This window comes from Macrotis lagotis, chromosome X (assembly GCF_037893015.1).
Source record: "Macrotis lagotis isolate mMagLag1 chromosome X, bilby.v1.9.chrom.fasta, whole genome shotgun sequence".
Classification (NCBI taxonomy): Eukaryota; Metazoa; Chordata; class Mammalia; order Peramelemorphia; family Peramelidae; genus Macrotis; species Macrotis lagotis.
In genome coordinates this window covers 628810365-628823263 of record NC_133666.1, presented here as the reverse complement: position 1 = coordinate 628823263, position 12899 = coordinate 628810365, and the positions used below count along the sequence as shown (strand labels likewise).

Below are 12899 nucleotides of genomic sequence, written 5' to 3'. Positions count from 1 at the left end.
CCACTCTTCTATGGTGCCTTCTGAATGGTCTGTCCCACAATTAACAGAATTACTTTCATATTAAACCTCTTCTTTCTCCCCTTCTCATTCCTTTCATCTTTGTACATTCACTGAGGCTAGATGACTTGGCTTTTCTGGCCACTCTTTCCAGTAATGGTTGCTTTTACACATATGCTCTGACTCATTGGTCATGATTGGAGACTCCAATATCCTCTATTTCCCATTATGGACTCTCCCTTTGCCACCATCATTCAGCAATTTCTCCTCTGAGTTTCATGTAATACAAATTTTATCACTCAATAAATATTTTCCCTTTTTTCTTCATTGAGTTTGGTGCATAGTTGATAGTCTACCTTTCCACTCAATGTTATTTCTTCATTTTAGGAAACAGCAACATATATTTTGATGTTCCTTAAAATATTCTAACTACTCAATTCTGCAATCTCACAACTCCTCACTTTTCACAATTCAGCTCTCACAACCCATCTCAGTTACTCACAGGATTAGTTAGAGCCTTGATGTTGCCATCACCCATAAAAATTTTGCTTCAATGTTCACAGCCTCTGGATTCTTATCATAATCTTTAATCTTTTTATCATTCCTTATGTCTCTCTCCCCCCTAAACCTCCCCATATACATTCATGACCTCTAATCCCTCCATCCCATAATACTATTCCAGGCTGTCATCCCTAGTCTAACTATATCCTCTCCTTTTCCAATCTTGGCTCCCTTAGTGAATCAATTCAACTCTATTCTATTCTCTACTCTTGAATCAGTTGCTTCCCTATAATATCATTAATCATGCTTTGATAAGTCTCAGCACACAATTATTTCCACCACTTACTACCTTTGCTCTAATTCAAATACTGCTGTCTAGAACTGAAGGAAATCATAAATTCTTGTGGACTAATTTCACTATAAAATTGTAATCTTCACTACATCAAGGCAGTCTTCTTTAATTGGTTCCCTAGTCACATTCCTATTCAAAACTTATTCTTCCCTCAAGCTTTTCAAATTCCTTCTATTCCTTTCTCTGTTTAGGATCTTTCTCATACTTTCCTGAAAAAATCAAGGTCATACTTCTAATTTCCCCCTTCTCAATGAAACCCTTGGGAAAAAAGTATGAAGAATCAGTGCCTCCACTTCTTCAGTTGCTTTGAATGAGATCTGACTTCCAACTTATTCAGCTAAAGTTGTTTTCTCTCCAAAATGACCGATAACCTCTTAATTGTCAAATCTAATGACCTCTATTTGATCCTCATTCTTCTTGACCTCTGCTGGATTCGACACAATTGATCACCTGCTCTTCCTGGATACTGTTTCTTCTCTGAGTTATCATAACACTACTTTTTCCTGATTCTCATTCTTGTCTGACTGCGCTTTCAGAGTCTCTTTTGTTCTGTCTTCAGCTACAACACATTCATTAATTGTTCAAGGTTATGTTTTGGACCCCTTTCTCTTTCTGTTCCATTTTATTCTCACTTTGTGATCTCAGCATTTACTAGACATTCAAGTATCATCTGCCTCAATAGATAACTCCCAGATTTAGTTGTATATTCTAAGTCTCTCTCTCTTCGTATCACCAAATGTCTGTTGGACACTTCAAATTGTATATCCTAGAGGAATTTCAAATTCAATATGTCCAAAACAGAACTCATTGTCTTTCTCTCTAAACCTTTGCTTATTAAAAGCATCCAAAAAAAAAAAAAAAACAATCCTCCCTTGACTGTCAAGGGAACCATCATCCTCCCAGTCTCAACTCTGTGTCAAGCTCATCTGGCATGTCCAATCATTTCCCATTCATGTCATTTCTACTCTCACCACCTTTTCTCTCACATATGCTATTCCTTCCACTCAATAGACCATTACCCACATATCAGCCCTGATCACCTCTTGCCTGAACTCTTCCAATAGCTTTCTAATTGTTCGCCTCAAGTTTCTCTCTGCTCCAATACAACCTGTACTCAAATGACAAATTTTCCTACTTAAAGATCTGACCATATCATCCCCTACTCATTAAATTCCATGACTTTCTACCACCTTCAAGATCAAATATAAATCCCTTTGTTTGTCATTTAAAACTCTTCATGACCTGACCTTTTCCCACCTTTCCATTATCCTTACATTATCTTTACAGTACTCTTCTTCAGGCTCTCTGCAATCCAGTCATACTGAGCTCTTTGCTACTCAATCCTTTGTATTCCACACCTTTCACTAGTTTTCTCCCTCTTAACCTCTAACTTTTAGAATCTGTGGCTCTCTTTCAGATTCAGTCTAACCATGTTCTCCAGGTGAACCTTCCTGGTTAAAACACAACATACACACATGCACACACAGAGAGCTGTTAGTATCAATTTCCTTACAGTTATCTTGCCTACTCTGCATTTATCTTGTTTGTTTTGATTTCTACATACATATGTGTGTGTGCTCCCCCATTTAAATGTAAGCTGTTTGTGAGGATGTATTTGCTTCCTTTCTTCATATCCCTGGCTTAATGCAGTGGTTATCACATTAAGCAAGTGTTTCATAAATGCATGGTGATTGAGAGATTGAGACTCCAAGACACTGACTTTCTGAGGGTACCTGGGATTGGATTTGCCCTTTTGTCTTCAAGGATTTTGCTTCTTTTTTTTTTTTAGGTCTGACTACAGTTGCTTTTCTCTCCTATTCTTCCCTTGATACTATTTTAAATGCATCCTTTTATAAGGAGAGACATGGGAAGAAGACTGATGGAATCCACCTGAACTCCAAAGTAGTCAGCACTGCTATAGGATCTTGGCATTCTGAATCTTCCCCTCTTTCTGTTGTTCTGGAGTTTCAGCATATACAGGTGGGTATGAACCACAGGTAATAGGCAACATGTTCATGAAAGTGGGCAGAGTGACTAAATGATTCAATGAAATAATAATTGTAAAGTGCTTGGCATAGAGTAAATGTTTCATAAATAGTGACCTTTCTCCTTCCCCTTATCAGAACAATGTAAAGAGCAAATGGAACAAAGGATGGACATTCAGAAAGTTAGGGTTTTTACTTCCCAGAATACTTACCTTTTCTTTTTTTAAAAATTTGTAAAGCATTTATTTATTTTAACTTTCTTTTTAAATTTTATTTTCCAAATTCTTTCTCTTATCCCTTTCCTCACTCACTGAGAAAGCAAGAAATATGATAACAGTTATACATATAAAATCATGCAAAATATATTTCTATAATAGCCATATTGCAAAACAAAGTAGAGTGAAAAAATGACACTTCAATTTGCATTTAAGTGTTAACAGTTCTCTCTCTAGAGGTGGATATATTTTTTCATTGTGAATCCTTTAGATTTATCTTGAAACATTTTATTGATTAGAATAGCCAAGTCTTTCACAGTTGAGCATCATTACAACATTGCTGGACCTATGAATAAGGATCTACTGGTTCTTCTCACTTCACTTTGCATCAGTTCATATAACTCTTGCCATAGTTTTTCAAATTACCCCACTCATCATTTCTTGTAGCATTATAGTACTCTTATCACAATCATATACCAAAACTTGCTTACTTAGTTCCTAATTAGTATGCCCTTGACTTCAAATTCTTTATGACCACATAAAAAGATGCTATAAATATCTTTATGCATATTATATAAGTCCTTTTCCTTTTCAATAAAAGTAATTCTGGGTGAATAAGTGCAGTTTTATAACCCTTTGAGTATAATTACAAATTGGTCTCCAGAGTGGTTGGATCAGTTCATTTCTATACCAGCAATTCATTAGTATATTCATTTCCCCTCATAACTGCCAACATTTGTCATTTCTGACAGGTATGAGATAGTGCCTCAAAGTTTTTTGTAATTTTGCATTTCTCTAATCAGTAGTGCATTTTTAATATGACTATAAATAGCTTTGATTTCTTCTTCTGAAAATGGTCAGTTCATATCATTTGACTATTTGTCAACTGGGTAATGGTTCTTATTTTTATAAAATTTACTCAATTCTCAATGTATTTGAGAAATGAAGCCTTTATTGAGAAACTTGTAAAAAATTATTATTTACTTCATTGTCTGTGGTATCTTTTAGCAAAATGTAGATTCCCTTATTATCACTTTTTAAAATCAGGTTTATTTTTTGTTTTGCTTTGTCTGAGATCATAATTTCTACCCTTGTCTTTTTTTACTTCAGCTGAAGCATATTAGATTTTACCCCAACTCTTTATTTTAACTGTGTGCATCTTTCTGTATCAAATGTGTCCTTGTAAATAACATATTGTTGGATTCTTGTTTCTAATCTATTCTGCTATCTGCTTCCATTTTAATGGGTGAACCCATCCCCATTCACAAACACAGTTATGAACAGTTAACTATGTATTTGCCTCCATCCCGTTTTCTTCTATGTATTATTTTCTCTCTCTTTTCATTCTGTCCCTCCACAAAAGTCTATTTTACTTTGCTTCTAACTAATACTTCCCTTAATTCTCTTTCCCTTTGATCCCTTTTTTCTTTTCCTTTTCTTTTATCCCCTTTTATCCCATTCTCCCATTACCTACTATTTCCCTATTGGGTAAGATAGATTTTTATACACAACCAAATGTGTCTGTGTGTTTGTGTGTGTGTGTGTGTATTCTTCCCTCTTTGAATTAATTCCATTGAGTGTGAGATTTCAGCATGGTCTGCCACTCTCTCCCATCTTCCCATGCATTATAAAAGTTCCTCTTTACATACTTCTTTTATGTGGGAAAATTTTCCATATTCTGCCTCTCTCTTCCTCCCAGGGCATTCCTCTTTTTTCACCCTTTCATTTTTTTTTTTGAGATCATTTCAACATAATCAACTCACACCCATGCTTTCTATGTAAACTCCTTTTAATTATCCTAATAATGAACCCTAAAGTTCTTAGGATTTACATGAATCTTCTTCCAATATAGGAATGTAAATAGTTTAACCCTATTGAGATCCTCATAATTCCTCTTTCAGGTTTTCTCTTGTATCTTATGTTTGACTATCAGATTTTCTATTCAGCTCTGATCTTTTCATTAGGAATGTTTGAAAGTCTTCTATTCCATTAAATATCCTTTTATCTTTCCCAAAGAATTATAATCCATTTTCTGGGTAGGTAATTCTTTGTTGTAATCATAATTCCTTTGCCCTCCAGAACATTACATTCCAAACCCTTAAGTCCTCCAATGTAGAAGCTACTAAATCTTATGTTATCCTGGCTGTGGTTCTAAAAAGTGTTTTTCTGGTTGTTTGTAAGATTTTTTTCTTTGACCTGGGAGTTTGACTATAATATTGTTGGGAGTTTTCATTTTGGAATATCTTTCAGAAGGTACTTAGTAGATTCTTTCCATTTCTATTTTACCTTTGGAGCAGGGATATCAGGGCAGCTTCTCTTTTTTTTTTTTTTTTTTTTTAGGTTTTTGCAAGGCAAATGGGGTTAAGTGACTTGCCCAAGGCCACACAGCTAGGTAATTAAGTGTCTGAGACTGGATTTGAATCCAGGTACTCCTGACTCTGCCAGTGCTTCACCCACTATGTCACCTAGCTGCCCCAATAATTTCTTGAAATATGATGACTTGATTCCTTTTTAGTCATGGCTTTCTAATAGTCCAAAAATTCTTGAATTTTCCTTTTTTAATCTATTTTTTAGATCACCAGTGTTTCTGATGAAATATTTCATATTTTCTTTTCTTTTTTATTCTTTTGACTTTGTTTTAATGTTTCTAAATGTTTCGTGGAGTCAGGCAAATTCTAATTTTTAAGGAATTGTTTCCTTCAATGAGTTTTTGTAACTCTTTTTTCCATTTAGCCAATTCTACTTTTTAAAGGAGTATTTATTTGAGAGAATTTATTTTAATATTCATCATTTCACCTATTCTGCTTAAGGAATTTAATTAATTTTTTCCTATGTTTCCTTTTTCATTTGGCCTATTCTGCTTTCTAAGGAATTTAATAAATTCCTTCAGTGAATTTTTGTGCCTCTTTTACCATTAGGTTAATTCTGTTTTTAAGGTGTTATTTTCTTCAGTATTTTTGTGCTTCCTTTATTAAGTTGCTAATTTACTTTTCAAAATTTTCTTAACTCACTTTCATTGATATTTCCTTTGCACTCTTATCTCTTTCTTAATTCTTCCTGCAATTCTTGTTGGATTTCTGTCCAATTAGCATTTTTCTTAGAGACTTTTGTTATAGCTGTTTTTGCCTTATTGTCTTTTTCTGAGTTTGTGATTTAGTCTTCCCAACCACTGTAGTAGCTTTTTATAAACAAGTTCCTTTTTTGTTGTTTTCTCATTTTCCAGACTATTCTCTCACTTTAAAATTTATGTTAAAATTGGGCTCAGCTAATCTAGTGATGGGCAGAAACTGTCAAGCTTCAGGTTTTTTTTATGCTACTGTTTTTGGGAGCTAGCTCTGGGGATGAACAAATTTTCAATGCTTCCAAAGTGGTGTGATATGCAGAGAAGTATAGTCAATGCTCCCCTGTTGTGTGCTCTGACTTTTAATAGGAAGGGCCACTGCTTCCCAGCAACTACAAGTACTAGTACTCGCTCCTCTTGGCCCTGAAATTTTACCAGGACTCCTACTCCCTTATGATTGACCACAAGAGTTCCTCTCTGCTCTAGAACTGTGACCTAAATCTGAGCGTGAGCAATAGACTTGTCGATCAGTGCCAGCTGAACCTAATGCCAGAAATGGATCCCCTGTAAATTATTTCTGGCCAGTTATCTGACCCCTCCCTTACTGTCTCACAGCTCTGAGAACTCTCAAAGAAGCTGCTGCTATAGCTACTGTTGAGGCCACCACATGCGTGTGCTCCAAACAGGTATCCATCCTAGCATCACAGACCTGTCCTTTGGATTGCCTATGTATTCCTAGGCTAGAAAAATGTCTCACCCTTAACATTTTTTGACTCTACCTCTCCAAAATCTTATTTCCGTCCTTTGTTTTATAGTTTGGAGGGGAATGTTGAAGAATACAGCTGGGTTACTATCCCTAATTCACTATCTTGGCTGTACCCTCAAGAATGCCTTTCCATTCTCCCACATGCCAGAATTCTTGATTAATTCAGGAGAAAGGAAAAGAATAAGCCCTTTTATATACTTTCAGTGTGCCAGGCACTGTATTAAGTGCTTTTATTTAATATTTTATTTGATCCTCACTGCAATCCTGCCAGATCGATGTTATTATTATCCTCATGTTAATAATTGAGGAAATTGAAACAGAGAGATTAAGTGACTTGCCAGAGTCATATACAGCTATTAAGTGTCTGAAGCTGGATTTGAACTTAGGTCTTCCTGACTCCAAGCCCAGGACTCTATCCACAGTGCTACCCAGCTGCTTATTTACAGTAATAACTAATCTGAAAGAACAGGTGCAAGATCATAGAAATATTCAGTTTCTCCTTTTTATAAAAAATAACATGTTTAGCCTCCATTCTACATCTGCTGTAAAACTTAGATTTAGATTATACCCTTATCATCAGAATTAGAACTAGGAAAGGGTCACAGACACTTTATCCTGGGTCCAAATTTATAGGGTACTTATAGCATTTCAAAAACAACTGAGCTTAAAGTCTAGTTAGTTAAGAAAAAATAGTAAAAAATAAAATGCTACCAGATGGCACACATTCTGTTAAATTCTTCCCCCCCAATCCAGCCTGTTCACCATCTGAGGATAAATTCAGGCCACATATCCAGGCACCAAAAATTCCTAGTTATGGGTCTGCTGGTCTCCATCTTTCTTAGACATAATGATAGGTGATTCTGATCATAATCTCCTATCATTACATCATTCCCTATGCTTTAGTATCAAACCTAATTTTACTATCTTCACCTTTAATATGACTTTCAATCTCTCTTACCACTCAGTACTTTCCCAGGCTAGGACTTCTGCTCTGGCTTCACTTTCCTCCGTTCCTCATGTATTTTCACTTATCCAGTTCACCTTAACACAACTTTCTATTCTATAGTCCCTCTTTCTTTGTCTTATAGTCACTTATATCTTTCCAACTCCCAAGCCTGAATTACTCTCATGATCAACCTCCTCCACTTCTCAAATGCTGCTAAAATGTAATTCTTTTCTTCTTTCCTGACTGATTTTCTCTCCTACTTCCTATATGAGTTGTCAACTTTCTTTTCTCACTTTAAATCTGGTTAACTTTCTTCCCCACACCCCTATTAACCTCATGATTGCAGATTTTGACTCATGCTTTACTGAAAAAAATAAGCCATTTACCCTAATTCATCTCATATATCCATGATATCTTAACCCAGTTCCTTCTCTTTGACCACAACCTCTCATGAAGAAGTAGCCCTTCAACTTAACAAGGCTAGTCATTTTATATGCACCCTTGATCCCATCTTTTTCAGCAGATTATCCTACCATCATCCCCCATCTCTAAGCTTAAATCTGTCTTTCTATGGATTCTTTCACTGTTGCTTAGAAAAATATTAAGTCACACCATATTTGGGGCAGGGGGGAGGCAATTGGAGTTGTGACTCTCCCAAGACCACAAAACTAGTAGTGTCTGAGGATAGATTTGAACTCAGGTCCTTCTAACTTCAGAACTGGTGCTCTATCCACTGTGCCACTAAGCTGATTCATTGATATCATATTTTTAAAGAGGAAAAAAATCTTCACTAGATCCTACCATATCCTAGTCCTATTACTCAATATCTCCTCCCTTTATCAATCAAACATCAGTCAAAAAATTGTTACCTCTACTTCCTCACCTCCAACTCACTTTCAACCGTTTTAAACCTAGCTTATCACCTCATTATTCAACTGAAATTGTTCTCTCCAAAATTACCAAGCATCTCTTCATCACCAGTTTTCTTCCTTAACCCCTCTATAGCATTTGACCCTGTTCACTACCACTCTCTACTCCTGATTTTCTCTCCTTTCTGGGTTTTCATGACACTGCACTCTCTTTAAGTTCTCTAAGTTCTGCTCCCATCTTTTTGTCTGATCCTTTTCAATCTCCTTTGCTGGTTTGTCAACTATATCATGCCCCCTAACTGTGGATCTGCTCCAAAGTTCTATCCTGGGTTCTTTTTTCTCTATTTTCCTTTCTTTTTTCTTTCTCTGTCTCTCTTTGCCTGTATCTCCGTATTTCTCTATTTCTCTGTCTCTCTGCCTCTGTCTCTCTGTCATACACATACATACACACACACACACATACACACACACACACACACACACACACACACACACAGATATCAACTCACAGGAGCTTAATTAGAGAAGCAGAGTGTTGTACTGGATAGAAAGCTGCCCACAGATTCAGAAAAACCTAAATTTAAAACCTGTCTCTGACACATACTGGCTGTGAAACAAAATGAAAATTATTTATAAGTTTCAGAGAATGTGCCTCCAAGTCTAAATATTTAGCCCTAATCTCTCTCCCAGATTTCAGTCCTATATTACCAATGGCTATTTCAACAAGGATGTTCCATAGGGATCTCAAATCAAATGTATCCAAAACTGAAATCCATTCCCTCTTTCTAACTTCCTTGTTTCTGTCAAAGGCACCACCATTATTTTTGTTAGGCATCCTTGTAACATCCTCCTTACTCTCCTTTATCCCATGTAAATCCATTCAGTTGATGAATACTGTCAAGTCTTCTTCCAAGCATACCTTGAATCTGAGCCCTTCTCTCTACTTAGCTTCAATCCTGATTTATATCCTAATTAGCTCTTACCTGGACCATTAGCATAGCCTCCTAATTGATCTGTCTGCCTCAAATCTCTCTCCACTGTAATTTATCCTCCACAGAGCTATTAAGGAAATTTTCCTAATGTGAAGGTTTCATAATGTCCCTCCTTCCTCAATAAACACTAGACTTCCCTACTATTCTTCTTCTTCTTCTTCTTCTCTTCTTCTTCTTCTTCTTCTTCTTCTTCTTCTTCTACTACTACTACTACTACTACTGCTGCTGCTGCTGCTGCTGCTACTACTACTACTGCTATTATTATTACTGCTACTACTAGTACTAGTACTACTGCTACTACTACTACTATTCCCTACTATTCCCTATTAATCTAACATAAAATATAAATTCTTCCTTACTGTTCCTCAAACACAACCCTCCATCTCTAACCTCTTCTTTGCATTAACTCTTCTTCATGCCTAGGATAAATTCCTTGCTTAATTCCATCCATGGGCCCCTTCAGCTTCTCTCTAGGACTAGCTCAAGTGCCTTCCTGATAAAGTCTTTCTCATAATCCCAACTGCTAGTGCCTTCACACAAAATCTAGCTGTGTGAGACCTTGGACAAGTCATTTAACCCTGATTGTCTCATATCCAGGGTATTCTCCAGTCATCCTTATTCATATCTTGCTACTGGACCCAGATGGCTCTGGAGTAGAAAATGAGACCTTTAACTTAGCAATTAAGAGCTCAATTCATGTCCTTGTCATGGCATCACCTCCCCATGACACAGTCTTCTTTGAGAACAAAGGACAAATATCATCATCATATGTTCATATATACATATATGTCTTCACCAACTAGACTATAAACACCTTAATGATTTCTTTCTTTTTTGGCAAGGCAATGGGGTTAAGTGACTTGCCCAAGGTCACACAGCTAGGTAATTATTAAGTGTCTAAGGTCGGATTTAAACTCAGATACTCCTGACTCCAGGGCCAGTGCTCTATCCACTGTGCCACTTACCTGCCCCAGACTCAACTATTTCACTATGATATTTGTACTCCTAGAATCTAGTGCATCACTAGAACACAGTAGGTGCTTAATAACTGTTGATTGAATGATTGATTAGGACAAGTGAATGATCATAGTGACGATGCAACCAACTTTCACAATCATTGAAAAAAAGAGTATCATAATCTATTTGCCAAGACAAACCCTAGAACTAAATAAACACACTGGCAATACACTTTTCATACAAATAAAATTATATCTAAACAACTGGAAAAATATTCATTGCTCATGGGTAGCCTGAATTAATATAAAAAATGAATATTCTACCTAAATTAATTACTTGTTTAGTGCCATTTCAAACTATCAAAGAATTGCATTTTAAAGCTAGGAAAAAATAATAATCAAATTTATCTGGAAAAACAAAAGGTCAAGAATATTAAATTAAAAAAATGCAAAGGAAAGTGATTTAGCTGTAGTCAATCTCAATCTGTATTACAAATGGTAATCATCAAAACAATCTGGCACTGTTTATGAAGTAAGGTGGTGGATCAATGAAAAAGATTATGTATACAAAATATAGTTATAAATAACCATCGTAATAAAGGATAAATCCAGAGATCAGAACTTTTGGGACAAGAACTCACTACTTAACAAAAAATGCTGGGAAAACTGGAAAGCACCTTGGCAGAAAATAAGAATAAACCAACATCTCATACCATATTAGAAAATAAAGTCAAAATTGGTGCATGAGTTGACTTAAGAGGTGAAATCAAAAGAAAATTAGGGTAGCATAACATAGGTTACCTGTCATATCTATTGATAAGGTAATAATTTATAATCAAACAAGACATAGAAAGCATTACAAAATGGATAATTTTATTATATTAAATTTTAAAGGGTTTGCATAAATAAAATCAAAGCAACCAAGATTAAAAGGAAAATAGAAAACTGGGGGAGGGGGGAGAGGATTTTACAGAAAGTTTTTCTACTATAGGCCTCATTTCTCAAATATATAGAGAATGGAATCAAATTTATAACAATACAAGTCATTCCCCAGTCGATAAATAAACAGTCAAAAGATATGATTTTCAGCTGAAAAAAATCAAAGCTATCTATGTTGATATAGAAATGTAAATTGTAACAACTATGAGATACAACCACATACCTATCAGATTGGCTAATATTAAAAAAAAGAAAAATGAGAAATGTTGGGGGGGAATGTGGAAAAACTGGTACACTAACACATTGTTGGTGGAGTTGTGAATTGATTCATCCATTCTGGAGATAAAGTTGGAACCATGTCCAAAGGGCTATAAATTTCTGCATGCCCTTTGACCCAGAAATAGTACTAGGAATCTGTATCTCAAAGAATTTTGCAAATGCAAATGCAACAATGCAAATGCAAAAATGTTTATTAGCAACTCTTTTTGTAGAGTCAAGAAACTAGAAATTAAGGGGATATCCATCAAATAAGGAACAAGTAAACAAGTTGTGGTATAAGATTGCAATGGAATACTATTATGTTATAAGAAACAATGAGCAGGATACATTCAGAAAAATCTGGAAAGACATGAACTGATGCAAAGTGAGTAGAATCAGGAGAATATTATGCACAGTAACCAGAAGATTGTATGATAATCACTTGTGAATGATTTAATTATTCTCAGAAATACAATAATCTAAAACAATCCCAAAAGTATGATGAAAAATGCTATCTATATCCAAAGAAAGAGCTGGTGAAGTTTGAATGCAGATCAAAGCATATTTTTTCAACTTTGTTTTTCTTGAGGAATTTTTTGATCTGTGTTTTCTTTCACAATATGACTGATATGGAAATATGTTTTGTACCACTGCACATTGAAAATCTATATCAAATCACTTGCCTTCTAAATGATAGTAGAAGAAAGAAAGGTAGGGAGAGAATTTGGAACTCAAATTATTTTTTTAAATGTTAAAAAAAAGTTTATTTGCAATTTCAAAAATAAAAATATTTGAAAAACTAAAAGTGTATCATAGTATATCATAGAGAGTTTAATGTGGTCATTGTTCTATCAAAGTGATAGGAATGGATTTAAGTGAATAGAATACTGGGTTTAGAATTAAGATGGGCTCAAACATTGCCAAATTATCAATACATCTCTTTGTGTCAGAGAAAGCTCCCTACATCATATATGTCATAGATGAATTTCCTCTGGGAAAGAAGTTCCCTATATTCTGATGAAATCATAATATCCCATAATATGATTACATGCCTGAGTTAAG

At 35.2% G+C, this 12899-nt stretch overlaps 1 protein-coding gene across 3 annotated transcripts in view; it reads left to right on the top strand.

Annotated features, from left to right (window-relative positions):
• LOC141500466 (adhesion G protein-coupled receptor E3-like) overlaps nt 1–12899 on the top strand; it is a 79638-nt gene that overhangs the window by 51365 nt on the left and 15374 nt on the right. For all 3 annotated transcript variants that reach the window (XM_074203645.1, XM_074203646.1, XM_074203644.1), the window contains one exon: nt 2640–2830. In XM_074203645.1, the coding sequence (XP_074059746.1) occupies nt 2640–2830 (191 nt within the window). The remainder of the gene's footprint in view (nt 1–2639; nt 2831–12899) is intronic.